Raw genomic sequence first — 19,062 nt, 5'->3', positions numbered from 1 at the left:
ACAAAACGGATGGCATAGCTATGGTAGCCAAAATAAATTCCCTGCCCAGCATTTTTATACATGCCCCTAAGCATGATGGGATGTTCATTGCTTAATTAACTCAGAAACCTGTATGGAAGCACCTGCTTCAATTTTTTTATTTTGGCAGCTACCTGTATATCTGCAATAGCATCAAAGCAGTGGCACAGGCTACTGGGCCTACTATTACAGGCTACTGGGCCTACTATAACAGGCTACTGGGCCAACTATAACAGGCTACTGGGCCAACTATAACAGGCTACTGGGCCAACTATAACAGGCTACTGGGCCTACTATAACAGGCTACTGGGCCTACTATAACAGGCTACTGGGCCTACTATAACAGGCTACTGGGCCTACTATAACAGGCTACTGGGCCTACTATAACAGGCTACTGGGCCTACTATAACAGGCTACTGGGCCTACTATAACAGGCTACTGGGCCAACTATAACAGACTACTGGGCCAACTATAACAACATTTGTAGAGTCATATTGAATAGATCAGCCTACAACAGTACAACAACACATAAGGCAGTGAAACAGGTTTAACTATAACATAGTAGATTCCTATTGAATAGAGATTTGCCTTTACAGTATCAAAGCTGTGCCACTGGTTACAGAAACAGCAACATCTACCCCAAATGCCTAGCATAGAGTGTAATTGGCAAAATGCAAGCCACAGGAAGAGATCATTTACCTACAGTGGCACTGGGACAAAAGTGTGATTCTATTCGATGAACGGCAATGTGGGCTTTGCTTTCCAGGGAAAGTGGGGTCATTACAGTAACAGTATTGTATGTGACTGGGTTTCAAATGCTCAGGGCTTTCTTTAACACTATAGCCAATGATCTTTACAGATCCATGCTTATAGAATCTCACAAATCTGGACTTAAATTATACAATTGTCCTCTGAACAGCTAAGGGCAGCGGAGGGGTCATCATTCACAGAACAGGACGCAGTAACAAGCTGTCACACAAACACGCTGTAAGTAACACCAAATGAACTTGAACTCATCACACAAACACGCTGTAAGTAACACCAAATGAACTTGAACTCATCAAAGCAAATAATGTTCTCTGTTCAAGACAATGACACACTGACTACACCTGGGCAACCCAAGCTAAACTGTACATTTGCATTAGGTTTTCCATCCATTTTTGTATCCATTATAAGCTACCACTCCATGCAGGACACAGTGACCAGCACAGAGATATGGTCCCAGTCACCTCACAACAGAACACAGACACAGGCTACAAAGCCTTGGCAGACCAACCCCATCTTCTGTCTATGAGATGGCCTCTCACTGTAGGACGTACTTACACTGGCAGAACTGAGCTTTTTTTCATGATAAAGACAGTATGTTTTCTCCAGCAGAGGAACATCTTGTGTTCAGAGGTTTTAGTCATACTCAACATCATCATCCGTTCCCATCTAAACAATCATCATTATTATCATCATCATCACATCATTTCTGCTTGGTAGGGCAGCACAGCCCTCACACTCTCTCCTTTACTCACCTGAACTGATGACGGGGTCCAGGCTGCGCTGCACGTCCTCCGCCACCCGCCGCACCACACTGGCGTTGCCTGGCACGTAGGCCAACTGGTAGTGATGGTAGTTGTCCAGTGGGTACTGCAGGCCATCCACAGAGAAGCTCTGGTAGAGCGTGGCGTTGGGGTAGTCCTTGAAGGGCACGTTCTCGCGCAGCACGATGAGGATGCCCGAGAAGAGCAGGGGCAGGGCGATCTCCACGAGAGTCACCAGGATCTGACGCTTCTGTAGAGGGGAGAGAAAGGATGTATTGGCAGAGGAAAGAAACAAAGTGGTAGAGGAACATCAGCAAAGATTTTAGAAAGAGGAGAGAAGAGAGGGAGAGGGAGAAAGATCAGTGAGTTGTGCATGACAGAACATTCGTCACCTAAATCATCAAAAGCCTGGACTCAGTAGATAGTAAATCAAAGTGATTACTATCGAATAGGAATTCTCTCTATGACCTACTCTGACACACCGGAGGTGGCTCAGACTGAAAAAAACTATCCATTAGCAGTACTGTAATGTACATTTCCATAGTTTCAGAAGAAAATTGGTGATTTAAATGTTAGATGAAATGTCCAAGCTGCCATTTGACCAGCTGAGTCGAGACATCAATTATTTGAATGCTCATAGGAGAGATATGGTGCATTTCAGAAGTTCCTCTGCTCATAGGATATGTGAAGGCCACCCCTTGTACAGTGACTGGAGAAAGCAGCAGCTTGGACAGTGTTCAGTTATCACAGTGGAGATGCTCTCATCTCATTCTCACAGGTCAGGGCTGAACCTAAACAGATATTTCTGGAGACATTGCCATACAGAGTGAGTGTGTACCATAGAGAACAACAGTATCCAAAAGACAGTTTCATGGGGCCACTGAGTCCCCGTGGCGATGGTACTGGGACAACAGGACTAAAATCGAATCCTACTATGCCGGCTCTGACGCTCCTCGGATGTGGCAGGGCTTGCAAACTATCATGGATTACAAAGATTAACGTGAGCACACCAGACGAGCTACATTCCTATTCTTGCTTCGAGGCCAGCAACACTGAACCATGCATGAGAGCACCAGCTGCTCCGGATCTGTATGATCACGCTCTCCGTAGCCGATGTGAGTAAGACCTTTAAACAGGTTAACATTCAGACGGATTACCAGGTTGCGTGCTCAGAGCATGCGCTGACGAGCTGGCTAGCGTCTCCACTGACATTTTCAACCTTGACTACAGCTCAGCATTTAACAAAACAGTGCCCTCCAAGCTCATCACTAAGCTCAGGACATTTGGACTGCACACCGCCCTCTTCAACTGGATCCTGGTCTTCCTGACGGGCCAGCCCAAGGTGGTGAGGGTAGGCAACAACACATCCGCCACACTAACCCTCAACACGGTTGCCCCTCAGTGGTATTTGCTTTGTTCCCTCCTCTACGCCCTCTTCACCCATGACTCCAACACCATCATTAAGATTGCTGTCGACACAACTGTGGTTGGCCTGATCACCAACGATGAGACAGCCTACAGAGAGGAGGTAAGCGACCTGGCAGTGTGGTGCCAGGACAACAACCTCTCCCTCAATGTCAGCAAGAAAAAGGAGCTGATCCTGGACTAAAAGGAAAAAGAGGGCCGAGCACTCCCCCATCCACATCGACAGGGCGGGTCGAGAACTTCAAGTTCCTCGGTGTCCACATCGCTAAAACATTATCAGGGTTCACACACACCAACACAGTCGTGAAGAAGGCACAACAACGCCTCATGAGGCTGAAAAGATTTGGCATGGGCCCTCAAACCCTCAAAACGTTATACAGCTGCACCATAGAGAGCATCTTGACTGGCTGCATCCCCGCTTGGTACGGCAAATGCTTGGCATCCAACCTCAAAGTGCTAACGAGGGCAGCGCGTACGGTCCAGTACATCATTGGGGCCGAGCTCTCTGCCATCCAGGACCTCTATACCAAGCAAAGTCAAAGACTCCAGCCACCCAAGTGATAGACTGTTCGCTCTGCTACCGCACGGCAAGCGGTACCGATGCACCAAGTCTGGAACCAACAAGATCCTGAACAGCTTCTACCCCCAAGCCATAATACTACTAAATAGTTAACCGATTGCTACCTGGACTATCTGCATTGACCCCATTGCACCAACTCGTGACATAGGTTGCTGCTACTGTTTATTATCTATCCTGTTGCCTAGTCACTTTATCCCTACCTATATGTACATACAGCATCTACCTCAATTACAGTGCACACACCTGTCTATATAAGGTCCCACAGTTGACAGTGCATGTCAGAGTAAAAACCAAGCCATGAGGTTGAAGGATTAGTCCGTAGAGCACAGAGACAGGATTATGTTGAGGCACAGGATTATGTCTGAGGAAGGGTACCAAAACATTTCTGCAGCATTGAAGGTCCCCAAGAACACAGTGGCCTCCATCATTCTTAAATGGAAGAAGTTTGGAACCCCCAAGACTCTTCCTAGAGCTATTCGCCCGGCCAAACTGAGCAATCGGGGGAGAAGGGCCTTGGTCAACCCGATGGTCACTGACAGAGCTCCAGAGTTCCTCTGTGGAGATTGGATAACCTTCCAGGAGGACAACAATCTCTGCATCCCTCCACCAAATCAGGCATTTATGGTAGAGTGAACAGACTGAAACCAATCCTCAGTAAAAAGGTGCATGACAGCCCGCTAGGAGTTTGCCAAATGGCACCTAAAGATTCTCAGACCATGAGAAGCAAGATTCCCTGGTCCAATGAAACCAAGATTGAACTCATTGGCCTGAATGTCAAGCATCACGTCTGGAGGAAACCTGGCACCATCCCTAAGGTGAAGCATGGTGGTGGCGGCATCATGCTGTGGGGATGTTTTTCAGCGGCATGGACTGGGAGACTAGTCAGGATCGAGGGAAAGATGAAAGAAGAAAAGTACAGAGAGATCCTTGATGAAAACCTGCTCCGGAGTGGTCAGGACCTCAGACTGGGGCGAAGGTTCACCATCCAACAGGACAACGACCCTAAGCACACAGCCAAGACAACACAGGAGTGGCTTTGGGACAAGTCTTTGAATGTCCTTGAGTGGCCTAGCCAGAACCCAGACTTGAACCAGATCGAACATATCTGGAAAGACCTGAAAATAGCTGTACAGCGACGCTCCCCATCCAACCTGACAGAGCTTGAGAGGTTCTGCAGAGAAGAATGGGAGAAACTCCCCAAATATAGGTGTGCCAAGCTTGTAGCGTCATACCCAAGAAGACCTGAGGCTGTAATCGCTGCCAAAGATGCTTTAACAAAGTACTGAGTAAAGGGTCTGAATAATTCTGTAAATGTGATATTCCGTTTTTCCTAAAAACCTGTTTTTGCTTTGTTATTATGGGGTATTGGGTGTAGATTGATGAGGGGAAGGAAAAAAACTATTCAATCAATTTTATAATAAAATTGTAACGTAACAAAATGTGGAAAAAGTCAAGTGGTCTGAATACTTTCCGAATTCACTGTACCTCATAACTAGAGGCCGACCGATTATTCGGCATGGCCGATTAATTAGGGCCGATTTCAAGTTTTCATAACAATCAGTAATCGGCCTTTTTGGATGCCGATTATGGCCGATTACATTTCAATCCACGAGGAAACTGCATAGCAGGCTGACCACCTGTTACGCGAGTGCTGCGTCAAAAGGACCTTGTGGCTGCAAGGAGCCAAGGTAAGTTGCTAGCTAGCATTAAACTTATCTTATAAAAAACAATCAATCTTCACATAATCAATAGTTAACATAGTAATATCATCAACCATGTGTAGTTAACTAGCTTGTCCTGCGTTACATATAATCAATGCAGTGCCTGTTAATTTATCATCGAATCACAGCCTACTTCAACTTCGCCAAACGGGTGATGATTTAACAAGCGCATTCGCGAAAAAAGCACAATCGTTGCACAAATGTACCTAACCATAAACATCAATGCCTTAATTAAAATCAATACACAGAAGTATATATTTTTAAAACTGCATATTTAGTAAAAATAAATTAATGTTAGCAGGCAATATTAACTAGGGAAATTGTGTCACTTCTCTTGCGTTCAGTGCAAGCAGAGTCAGGGTATATGCAACAGTTTGGGCCGCCAAGCTCGTTGCGAACTATGTGACCGTAATTAATTTGCCAGAATTGTACATAATTATGACATAACATTGAAGGTTGCGCAATGTAACAGCAATACTTAGACTTAGGGTTGCCACCCGTTCGATAAAATACGGAACGGTTCCGTATTTCACTGAAAGAATAACTGTTTTGTTTTCAAAATGATAGTTTCCGTATTTGACCATATAATGACCTAAGGCTCGTATTTCTGTGTTTATTATAATAAGTCTATGATTTGATATTTGATAGAGCAGTCTGACTGAGCGGTGGTAGGCAGCAGCAAGCTCGTAAGCATTAATTCAAACACTTTACTACGTTTGCCAGCAGCTCTTAGCAACGCTTGAAGCACAGCGCGGTTTATGACTTCAAGCCTTTCAACTCCAGAGATTAGGCTGGCAATACTATAGTGCCTATAAGAACATCCAATAGCCAAAAGGTATATGAAATACAAATGGTATAGAGAGGAATAGTCGACACGTCATAATTCCTATAATAACTGCAACCTAAAACTTCTTAACTGGGAATATTGAAGAACTGGGAGTATTGAACCACCAGCTTTCATATGTTCTCATGTTCTGAGCAAGGAACTTACACGTTAGCTTTTTTACATGGCACATATTGCACTCTTACTTTCTTCTCCAACACTGTGTTTTTGCATTATTTAAAACAAATTGAACATGTTTCATTATTTATTTGAGACTAAATTGATTTTATTGATGTATTATATTATAAGTTAAAATAAAAGTGTTCATTCAGTATTGTTGTAATTGTCATTATTACAAATATATATATATAAAAATATATATATTTTTTTTAAATCGACGATTAATCGGTATCGGCTTTTTTTGGTCCTCCAATAAATCAGTATCGGCGTTGAAAAATCAAAGTCGGTCGACCTCTACTCGTAACCCTGCACATTGACTCGGCACTAGTACCGTGTAGATAGCCAAGTTATCGTTACTCATTATGTATTTATTCCGCGCGATATAATTTTTCTGGAAATGTTCTATTTATTCTCCTCTCTGCATTGTTGTGAAGGGCCCGTAAGTAAGCATTTCACTGTTAGTCTACATCTGTTGTTTACTAAGAATGTGACAAATGAAATTTGATATGAACTCTGTTTCACGGGGATTACTGCACAATCAGTTGATCAAGATACGAGTTACACAGCCTGCTACAGTCTAGCTAGCATCTAATTTCTAGGTCTGGGTTGTGCTCATTCAGGAGTAAACAGAAAAACAGATTGAAACAGGGAAGGACTACCTGGACTGGTCCAGTAAGAATAGTTTTTGTTTTCCATGGCACAATATTTTGAAACGTTTTAATAGTGTGCCCTAATGAACACAACCCTGGTGAAACATGAAGGGGAAACAAACTATCTACAGATACAAGGAAGACCATGTGTAATCTCAGAACACCTACAGTATGATACACATTCAGTATACTATCTAAAAGAGAAATCCAAAATAATGGAAAAGTTTCTGAAAATAAATAACATCCAAAACATCCCGATGCTCTTTATAGTGAGGGATCAATACGCAAAACAAGATCAGACCTACATTGAATTCTAGGCTACATAGAAATGATTCTTAAATGTCATCTATGATTGAATTCAAATGGCTTTACCTCTACCAATTTTTTTACATTTTGGATGCAAAAAGAATGCGAGCAAACTTTCCAGCAATGCATCGATTAATACTCTTAAATCCTAGACTTATATTTAAATCCTAGACATATTTTCTACTGTATAAGTTCCATTTTCCCCTAGTTCCCTTACAATGAACTCCTCGCATCAGCTAACTATGTACTTTAGGGTCTGTATTAACAATAGTCAGCTAACCATGTACTTTAGCAATAGTCTCACAGTAGGAGTGCTAATATAGGATAAATGTTGCCTTTTAGATCTAAAGGAATACTATTACAAAGACAGAATTTCACCTGATCTAAGATCACCACTCCTACTACTCCACCTACTCTGAGATCATTTTTGAATACAGACTTTGACCCTCACAGAGCAGTTCTCTCTGGGTCAATCCCTGGTTACCTGGTATGAACCTCACATGCACTCTGCAGTGTCTCTGTGATGGGGCCAAGATAGAGACCCTTTTCCTGCCTGCGCTCAATGGAGTCTCCAGGAGTGTGGGTTAAAACTTCTTGACGCACGGATCCCTTTAGCGGGATAATTTTCGTAAACAACCTCTGAATTGCAGAGCGCCAAATACAAAAAATTGCTAAAAATATTTATAAATCATGAAATCACAAATGCAATATTGCAAAACACAGCTTAGCTTGTTGTTAATCCACCTGTCGTGTCAGATTTTGAAAATATGCTTTACAGCGAAAGCAATCCAAGCGTTTCTGAGTTTATCGATCACTAGACAAAACAGTAAGAACACCTAGCAGCCATGTAGAATGGTGACGAAAGCCAGAAAAGCAATCAAATTAATCGCTTACCTTTGATGATCTTCGGATGTTTGCACTCACGAGACTCCCAATTACACAATAAATGTTCCTTTTGTTCGATAAAGATTTTTTTTATATCAAAATACCTCCATTTGTTTGGCGCGTTATGTTCAGTATTCCACAGCCTTAGGCAAGTCATCAAGGCTTGACGAAAATTCCATATAGTATCCGTAAAGGTCGTAAAAACATGTCAAACGTTTTTAATAATCAATCCTCAGGTTGTTTTTAACATCAATAATCGATAATATTTCAACCGGACCGTAAACTATTCAATACTGGAGAGAAAGAAAATGTCGAGCAACGAGTGTCACGTACAACAACTAATGGAGGGACATCCGTGTATCCACTGACGCGTTTTGATAAATCTCGCTCATTTTTCAAAATAAAAGCTTGAAACTATGTCTAAAGACAGTTCACACCCTGAGGAAGCCACAGGAAAAGGAATCTGGATGATATCCCTTTAAATGGACGAAAGGCAGGCAATGGAACAGTGATTTTTCAAAATAGAAGTCACTTCCGGGTTGGATTTCCTCAGGTTTTCGCCTGCAAAATCAGTTCTGTTATACTCACAGACAATATTTGGACAGTTTTGGAAACTTTAGAGTGTTTTCTATCCTACTCTGTCAATTATATGCATATTCTAGCATCTGGACCTGAGAAATAGGCAGCTTACAATGGAAAGGTTATTTTTCCAAACATAAAAATTCTGCCCCCTAGCTTCAAGAGGTTATTAATGGTAATGAAACAACAATCTTAAAAGGGAGGCAGAAAGAAGGAAATGGAAGCAGCTACACACAATAACATGAGGAACTGTGGTGTGACATTGTCGTGTGTGTTTCGTTGTGCAACCACCCTCCCAGATTTGTGAAGGGTTTTGACTAAGTCTTTGATATGAGAGCCATTGTGAGGAGCTATCGTTAATAACCAGCCCAAACTACTCTGAAACAAACCCAAACACACCAGCACGTCATATATACACACACAAGAAAGACTACAGAAGTGTATTTACTTACCATTCAATTCAATCTTTCATCAGTGAATAAATATTCCAGCCCAATGTGTTTCACCACCTTCTGTTTCAATGCAGCATGAAGCTTGGTGATATATCAAGACTGAGGGTCGTCAGAGATATCTTTCAGGGACCGTATTCATAAAGAGTCTCAAAGTAGGAGTGCTGATCTAAGATCAGGTCCATGTAATCTTATGTATTACTATTGAAAAGACTAAACTGATCCTTGATCATCACTCCTACTCTGAGACACTTCACAAATACAGGCCCAGGATTTGTGAAAGTACAAAGCTTGGATAGGTGGCTATATCAAACCATCACATATTAATCACTCACAACAGTCGTTTAAAGAACTGGTCAATTCATCCACACCATGGAACCTAGTGGTTACCATGAAACCTAGTGATTACCATGAAACCTAGTGGTTACCATGAAACCTAGTGGTTACCACGAAACCTAGTGGTTACCACGAAACCTAGTGGTTACCACGAAACCTAGTGGTTACCACGAAACCTAGTGGTTACCACGAAACCTAGTGGTTACCACGAAACCTAGTGGTTACCATGAAACCTAGTGGTTAGTGGTGGGATGGCAAAGTTACCATTTCTATATATCATTTGGAACACAAAAGACAGCAAGGTAATTTAGATTTCAGATGACTACTTTTTGACCTCCACCTTAACACGTTTCAGTGTAACAACAACACAACAGCCAAGATACGCACCAGGCTTTCATGTCCCGTCGCTAACCTCTAAATGAACTTGTCACATGATAAATCAATGTTGGAGGCAGAGTTGGGGTCAATTCGAATTGAAGTGAGGAAGTACACTGAAATTCCAATTCATGAATAGAAAAACATTTGCATATATTATCAATAATTTCTCATTTAAATGAAAAGCTACTTCAAAAGTTTTAAATTGAAACACTTCCTGAATTGACTGAATTTATCTGCAAACATTGATTTCCCCAAGGATTGATAGAACTACGGGGCTGCTAGACCAAACATGGGTCAAGACAGTCTTGTGACAGAACCTGTGGCTGTGTCACTGTTTGTCAACAACATGCAATGCGTTGTGGACACATCAGCTTGTAGACGAGGCCTTTAACCATTTACTTGGTTACAATCTAGACTGGTCCCAGATCTGTTTGTGCTATCATGCTAACTCCTTTTCACTCTTTCACTCATTGTCTTGACAAACAATACATGCACTCATCTCCCCCCGTCTTGACTACAGCAACTTACTACACTCAGTATCAACTCAAACTCCCTCCATAAGCTTCAAATGGTTCAAAACTCTGCAGCCCGACTCCTCACCCACAATCCTGGCAGCATATCACCCCTGTCCTCCGTAAACTCCACTGGTTCCCTGTCTCCAAACGCATTGATTACAAGATCCTCCTTCTGACCTACAAAGCCCTTCACCACCTTAACCCCCCTTACCTCTCAGACCTTCTCCCCTACCAACCCATACACGCACTCTGTTCCACCACTGCAGGACACCTTGTCATCCCCAGGTCCAAGCTCCAGAGCTTCAGCAACAGGCCTTCTCCAGGGTTGCTCTTAGGCTCTGGAACTCCCTCCCTTCAGTCCACGATCTAACCCTAAACCAGTTTTGTATACAACCCCAATCCCGCCCCTTACCCTACACCAGTATTGTATACAACCCCAATCCCACCCCTTACCCTAAACCAGTATTGTATACAACCCCAATCCCGCCCCTTACCCCAAACCAGTTTTGTATACAACCCCAATCCCGCCCCTTACCCTAAACCAGTTTTGTATACAACCCCAATCCCGCCCCTTACCCTAAACCAGTATTGTATACAACCCCAATCCTGTCCCTTACCCTGAACCAGTATTGTATACAACCCCAATCCCACCCCTTACCCTAAACCAGGTTTGTATACAACCCCAATCCCACCCCTTACCCTAAACCAGGTTTGTATCCAAATCCCAACCCTCCCCATACACTGAAACATCACACTCTTTACCTTCTTTGAGCCAACCCCTCTCTTTATTCATGTTTTTGTTAAGTCTGACGTCTTCACTCCTGTTTTTCTTACAAGAAAAGCGCTATATAAGTCCCATGTATTATTATTATTATTATTAAATAGTACTGTAAACATTTCACTCTGCAAAGTACAATTCACAATAAAGTTATAGATCTTATTCAGATGGATAACTGTAGCATCCCCCTGAACATTTACATTCAATATCCCCTATACCACCCACCTGCTGAAGGTAGTTCTCCCCATACCACCCACCTGCTGAAGGTAGTTCTCCCTATACCACCCACCTGCTGAAGGTAGTTCTCCCTATACCACCCACCTGCTGAAGGTAGTTCTCCCCACACCACCCACCTGCTGAAGACATTTCTCCCCACTCCACCCACTGAAGGTAGTTCTCCCTATACCACCCACCTGCTGAAGGTAGTTCTCCCCACACCACCCACCTGCTGAAGGTAGTTCTCCCCACACCACCCACCTGCTGAAGACATTTCTCCCCACTCCACCCACCTGCTGAAGGTAGTTCTCCCTATACCACCCACCTGCTGAAGACATTTCTCCCCACAACACCCACCTGCTGAAGGTAGTTCTCCCCACACCACCCACTGAAGGTAGTTCTCCCCACACCACCCACCTGCTGAAGACATTTCTCCCCACTCCACCCACTGAAGGTAGTTCTCCCTATACCACCCACCTGCTGGAGGTAGTTCTCCCCATACCACCCACCTGCTGAAGGTAGTTCTCCCCACACCACCCACCTTCTGAAGGTAGTTCTCCCTATACCACCCACCTGCTGAAGGTAGTTCTCCCCACACCACCCACCTGCTGAAGTCAGTTCTCCCCACACCACCCACCTGCTGAAGTCAGTTCTCCCCACACCACCCACCTGCTGAAGTCAGTTCTCCCCACACCACCCACCTGCTGAAGTCAGTTCTCCCCACACTACCCACCTGCTGAAGTCAGTTCTCCCCACACCACCCACCTGCTGAAGTCAGTTCTCCCCACACCACCCACCTGCTGAAGGTAGTTCTCCCCACACCACCCACCTGCTGAAGGTAGTTCTCCCCACACCACCCACCTGCTGAAGGTAGTTCTCCCCACACCACCCACCTGCTGAAGGTAGTTCTCCCCACACCACCCACCTGCTGAAGTCAGTTCTCCCCACACCACCCACCTGCTGAAGTCAGTTCTCTCCACACCACCCACCTGCTGAAGTCAGTTCTCCCCACACCACCCACCTGCTGAAGTCAGTTCTCCCCACACCACCCACCTGCTGAAGTCAGTTCTCCCCACACCACCCACCTGCTGAAGTCAGTTCTCCCCACACCACCCACCTGCTGAAGTCAGTTCTCCCCACACCACCCACCTGCTGAAGTCAGTTCTCCCCACACCACCCACCTGCTGAAGTCAGTTCTCCCCACACCACCCACCTGCTGAAGTCAGTTCTCCCCATACCACCCACCTGCTGAAGGTAGTTCTTCCACAATAGTAATCCAAACTGGCGTGCTATCGCCATTTAGACAGGAGACTGGAGACAGACCAGAACTACAGCAGGACCTGGACAGACAAAAAGAGAAAGAGAAATGTTCAGTTACTACATTTATCTGGTTCTGAACTAGGCTTATCAATGTATTTGTTGTGTTGACGGAAATTTGCCAGGGCCTGTACTTGAGCAATCCTACAAAACACAGTTGATCCACAGAGGCTTTTCACCTCCAGATAACCATCATTTCATAATGTAAACAAAGAAAATCAAACTAGCAAAAAAGAGAACTGAAACTGGATGTTTCTCAGCTCGGTATTTGCATAGACTGTACGTATCAAACACAATCAGAAAACCTAATTCCGGGTTCTGCAAAAGGAATTTGAAGTGGGGGAAGAGAAACACTGTCTGAGTCTGACAACTGGGGAATGACGACATTGAGCTCAATGGAGGACATGAGAAGAGAGGGTGAGAAGAAACGCAAGAGAATAAAACACTAAGCAAAAGGTATACTGTTGACAATCGCTCACCAAACCAGTTGAACCTAGTTTGTTAAGTGAGTGTTGACAGGACATGCTTGTTTAAATGTTTTCGGACTGCATCCACAGAGTAGGCCTATGACAGGCAGACAGACAGGAAAAGGTTATAATACACCAATTCAATGGAATGTTGAGCAAATCTTGATGAACTATGGGTGTTCAGACACCATTAAGAAGAACAACCCCACACACCTATCACACCCATCTTTTAATAACATGTCTTCGTCCCTTCAACAGGGCTGTAGTGGAGCAGGTCGAGAGCGTCAACTTCCTCGGTGTCCACATCACTAAGGAATTAACATTGTCCACACACAGCAACACAGTCGTGAAGAGGGCACAATAACACCTCTCCCCCCTCAGGAGGCTGAAAAGATATGTCATGGGCTCTCAGATCCATAAAAAATTCTAAAGCTGCATCATTGAGAGCATCCTAACTGGCTGCATCACCGATTGGCATACGACCGCAAGGCGCTACAGAGGATAGTGCGGATGGCCCAGTACATCACCATGGCCAAGCTATCTGTTATCCAGGACCTCTATACAAGGCGGTGTCAGAGGAAGGCCCTGGAAATTGTCAAAGACCCCAGCAATGGACTTCACTCTGTTACCGCACAGCAAGCAGTACCGGAGCCCCAAATCTGGGACCAAAAGTACCCTGAACAGCTTCGACCCACAAGCCATAAGACTGCTGAACAGTCAGTCAAATGGCTACCCGGACTATTTGCAGTGACCCTGTATTGCACGGACTCTCTTGCAGTGACTCAATGCACACTCACACTGACACTCAAACACACACACGGGCCTCCAGAGTGGCGCAGTGGTCTAAGGCACTGCATCGCAGTTGCTAACTGTGCCACTAGAGATCCTAGTTCGAGTCCAGGCTCTGTCGCAGCCGGCCGCGACCGGGAGACCCAAGGGGTGGCGCACAATTGGCCCAGCGTCATCCGGGTTAGGGGAGGGTTTGGCCAGCAGGGATGACCTTGTCCCATTGTGCTCTAGCGACTCCTGTGGCAGGCTGGGCGCATGCACGCTGACACGGTCGCAGGGTGTTTCCTCCGACACATTGGTGTGGCTGGCTTCCAGATTAAGCGGGCATTGTGTCAAGAAGCAGTGCGCTTGTTGGGTCGTGTTTAGGGGAACCCATGGGTCTCGACCTTCGCCTCTCCAGAGTCCGTACGGGAGTTGAAGCGATGAGACAAGACTGTAGCTACCAATTGGATACCAAATAATTGGGTAGAAAAACACTTTCACACACGCTGCCGCTACTCTGTTTATTATCTATCTTGATTGCCTAGTCACTTTTACCCCGACCCACATGTAAATGCAGTATTACCTCAATTACCTTATAACCCTGCACATTGACTCATTACCAGTACTCCTTGTAAACTCAGCAAAAAAATAAACATCCTCTCACTGTCAACTGCATTTATTTTCAGCAAACTTAAAATGTGTAAATATTTGTATGAACATAACAAGATTCAACAACAAAAGTAACAGTCAGTATCTGGTGTGGCCACCAGCTGCATTAAGTACTGCTGTGCATCTCCTCCTCATGGACTGCACCAGATTTGCCAGTTCTTGCTGTGAGATGTTACCCCACTCTTCCACCAAGGCACCTGCAAGTTCCCAGACATTTTTTGGGGGGAATGGCCCTAGCCCTCACCCTCCGATCCAACAGGTGCCCAGACGTGCTCAATGGGATTGAGATCCGGGCTCTTCGCTGGCCATGGCAAAACACTGACATTCCTGTCTTGCAGGAAATCGCACACAGAATTAACAGCGCTGTCTTACACCCTGACTACACCGCTCGCGTCATGTCCACGAAGGTGGAAAATACATTTTGAAATCTATATTATTCAATTATTGCACCCACACTGCTCACGTGAGTCAACGAGCATCTGCGTTGCCAAGGGCTAAAATATAAGTCAGTTCTATTTGTGACGCAGATCGCGCTGCAAGTCCTGCCTCTCCCATCCCCTCATTGGTTTATAGAAGGAGATACCCACGTGCCATCTCCTCATTGGTTATACCCATGTGGGTGATTGAAAGACGAACTGTGTTGTCGGTCGTCATGGTAATACTATGAAAGTTTAGATGCCAATCACCATATAAGTTCAAAGAAGAAAAAGCCTGGAAGGAAGAGAGATGACTAGAAAAGATTCGGTTGACCGTTTTATGTGTGGATTAATTGTCGGAGTAGAGGACCTTGTGCATTTCAGGTAAAATAACAACTCAATGTTTATATCCCAGGACAAATTAGCTAGCAACAGAAAGCTAGCTAAATAGGACATATTAGCTAGCAAGTGCAAGCTAGCTAAATTGGCATAAATGTTTAATTATTTAGATCTGTCCCAAAATTGACGTAATTGGTTCAGAGTTTGTTTTTATATTTTAACCTGTATGTCGTGATCACGTTTGGTGTGGGGGGACAAAATAAATGTATGCACGATGGCGCACATGCGCAGCCGGTTTGGGTTCTGTCTCACAGTACGGACATTGCAATTTTTTGCCCTAGCCACATCTGTAGTCCTCATGCCTCCTTGCAGCATGCCTAAAAAACATTCACACAGATGAGCAGGGACCCTGGGCATCTTTCTTGTGGTGTTTTTCAGAGTCAGTAGAAAGGCCTCTTTAGTGTCCTAAGTTTCCATAACTGTGATCTTAATTGTCTACCGTCTGTAAGCTGTTAGTGTCTTAACCACCGTTCCACAGGTGCATGTTCATTAATTGTTTATGGTTCATTGAACAAGCATGGGAAACAGTGTTTAAACCCTTTACAATGAAGATCTGTGAAGTTGCTTGGATTTTTACAAATTATCTTTGAAAGACAGCGTCCTGAAAAAGGGATGTTTCTTTTTTGCTGAGTTTATTTAGCCTCGTTTTTGTGTTACTATTTTTTTTATTAGCTAATTCTCTTACTTTTTAACTCTGCATTGTTGGGAAAGGGCTCGTAAGTAAGCATTTCAGGGTAAAGTCTACAGCTGTTGTATTCGGCGCATGTGAACAATAACATTTGATTGGATTTGATGCTGGTGTTTGGCCATCCTTAGCTAATATACAGTTTTCATACTATCGTGACCCGAAACGCACTGTTCCGGCAACTACATAATACATACAAAAGTATGCAGACACCCCTTCAAATGAGTGGATTCGGCTATTTTAGTCACACCCGTTGCTCACCAGTGTACAAAATCAAGCACACCGCCATGCAATCTCCATAGACAAACATGGACGTAGAATGGCCTTACTGAAGAGCTCAGTGACTTTCAACGTGGCACAGTCATAGGATGCCACCTTTCCAACAAGTCAGTTGGTCAAATTTCTGCCCTCCTAGAGCTACCTCGGTCAACTGTAAGCGCTGTTATTGTGAAGTGGAAACGTCTAGGAGCAACAAAGGCTCAGCCACGAAGTGGTAGGCCACACAAGCTCACAGAACGGGACCGTTCGGGTCTTCGGTTGTAACACTCACTACTGAGTTCCGACCTGCCTCTGGAAGCAACGTCAGCACAAGAACTGTTCGTCGGGAGCTTCATGAAATGGGTTTCCATGGCTGAGCAGCCGCACGCACACAAGCTTAAGATCACCATGTGCAATGCCAAGCGTTGACTGGAGTGGTGTAAAGCTCGCCGCCATTGGACTCTGGAGCAGTGGAAATGCGTTCTCTTGAGTCATGCTTCACCATCTGGCAGTCCGACAGACGAATCTGGTTTTGGGGGATGCCAGGAGAACACTACCTGCCTCAATGCATAGTGCCAACTGTAAAGTCTGGGGCTGTTATTCATGGTTTGGGCTAGGCACCTTTGGGATGAATTGGAAAGCCGACTGCGAGCCAGACCTAATCACCCAACATCAGTGCCAGACCTCACTAATTCTCGTGGCTGAATGGAAGCAAGTCCCCGCAGCAATGTTCCAACATCTAGTGGAAAGCCTTCCCAGAAGAGTGAAAGCTGTTATAGCAGCAAAGGGGGGACCAACTCCATATTAATGCCGATGATTTTGCAATGAGATGTTCAACGAGCAGGTGTCCACAAACTTTTGTGTATGTGTATGCAGTGTATGTTATTTTACCAATTTTTCTCCCCAATTTCGTGGTATCCAATTGGTAGTTACAGTCTTGTCCCATCGCTGCAACCCCCTGTACGGACTCGGGAGAGGCGAAGGTCAAAAGCCGTGTGTCCTCCGAACACAACCCAGCCAGTGTGTCGGAGGAAACACTGTACACCTGGCGACTGTGTCAGCGTGCACTGCGCCGGTCCGCCACAGAAGTCGCTAGTGCGCGATGGGACAAGAACAGCCCTGCCGGCCAAACCCTCCCCTAACCCGGACGACGCTGGGCCAATTGTGCGCCACCCCATGGGTCTCCCGGTCACGGCCGGCTGCGACAGAGCCTGAACTCGAACCAGGATCTCTAGTGGCACAGCTAGCACTTCGATGCAGTGCCTTAGACCACCGCGCCACTCGGGAGGCCCTTGTAGTGTATGTTTGATGCAGAACTGGGCCAGTGCAGCACGGCGTGGCTCAGCCCGGCTGCACTCGGCGGTGTAAAAAGGGTATTATCCAGTTGTGAGCCATACCCTTTCCTGTCAATCTACTTCAATGGCCCTGAAACTCTGTGTTTCAACAGCCTTAGAGAGCAACAATAAACAGTCTGCTGCGGACAGATGACAACCGTCATGCGCCTGTCATATCATTCACCACCACCAAGACCTATATCACCACTACATTCACTGTGTGTGAAGGCAAGGCAGGTATTTGCTTTAGAAATATAAGGCATCTCTATCCTCAGTTGCTATAAATCTGATTACGTCTTTCTGTTTAGACAAAGGGACTGCTGTTGTGACTGGCCTCAAAGAAATAGGGTCCCTCTGTTTAAGGGTAGATATAAACAACAATGAACCCTTGTACTTCTTGCCAATGGTCAGTGTGTCTACTTGTGTCACGTGCGGAGGGTCACACTAGAATAATAATAATAATAATAGTTAATTGGGTGAGGAAGGTAGGGAATAAAACTGTCTCAGAGGCAGTGTCTTCATGCTAAAGTTAATGTGCTGAAGATCTAATTAAAGACGAATGTATGATAGAAAAAGCAGTGTCATTAATTTCAAAGATGAATGCATCTCTTTCATGGCCTAATATTAGGCCCAAATTCATTTAAATCAACAAATACTATGTCTAAACTCTAGAATTAAGCTATTAATGTTTCATTTTAAATCATTGTATAAGGGATAGATAAAGGACATTACCTGCGGAAGACACATTTCAACTAAATGCCTTCATCTGTACAACTGAATACGTATCCCCCTTTCCCTTTCATGCATTTAAAAATAGATTATATACGAATTGTCGTTCATGTGAAATTTGAACGTCAGTGGCTGACTAAACTAAGCTAAACATCCAAGTGATGTTGGTCTTGATATGAACATCATAGATGTAACGCAAATAATACGTCTGTATTTTTCATAGAAATTACGCCCTCCTGCCTTCACCGTTATTGGTCCAACCGAATTATTTGGCCTAAATGTTTGGACAAACGACAATCCACAATAGTGATGAAGCAGGTCCAAAACAAATAATTCCCCAAAATAACGTTTACTTTATATTTTTTTAGTCTCAGGACAACTATTAAATACAGTTTTATGAAATCCTTATTCTTACCTTATAAAAGGAAGTCTCGGTATGTGAACTTCATGGGCTGTCCTTAGTCAGCGTATACAATTCCTCCTTTTTAAAACGCTGTCCTCTCCGTTCACTTTCGACTCAACACCCGAGGTTGCGTTCGTTAGGCTGTGGATGTGTGCAGTTGACAGCCCTGTGTATTTTTACTCAGTAAATGCCAGTTAGGGAGGCGATGACATTGCACCAGACACAGTGAAAGGCCGAATTCATTGT

General features: G+C 44.5%; 1 protein-coding gene across 1 annotated transcript in view; it reads right to left on the bottom strand.

Moving 5' to 3' along the window:
• The window catches only part of abca3b (ATP-binding cassette, sub-family A (ABC1), member 3b), an 89,593-nt gene extending 70,534 nt beyond the window's left edge, over window positions 1–19,059 (bottom strand). The window contains exons 1-3 of the mRNA XM_038989526.1: window positions 18,829–19,059; window positions 12,614–12,708; window positions 1,539–1,797 (exon numbers count right to left, since the gene is read on the bottom strand). Coding sequence (XP_038845454.1) covers window positions 1,539–1,797; window positions 12,614–12,667 — 313 coding nt within the window. The 5' untranslated portion in view covers window positions 12,668–12,708; window positions 18,829–19,059. The remainder of the gene's footprint in view (window positions 1–1,538; window positions 1,798–12,613; window positions 12,709–18,828) is intronic.
• Between the last annotated feature and the right edge of the window lie 3 nt (window positions 19,060–19,062).

Source organism: Salvelinus namaycush, chromosome 3, assembly GCF_016432855.1.
Source record: "Salvelinus namaycush isolate Seneca chromosome 3, SaNama_1.0, whole genome shotgun sequence".
Lineage (NCBI taxonomy): Eukaryota > Metazoa > Chordata > Actinopteri > Salmoniformes > Salmonidae > Salvelinus > Salvelinus namaycush.
Note: the sequence above shows the minus strand (reverse complement) of the source record. Positions and strands in the feature narration are given on the sequence as shown.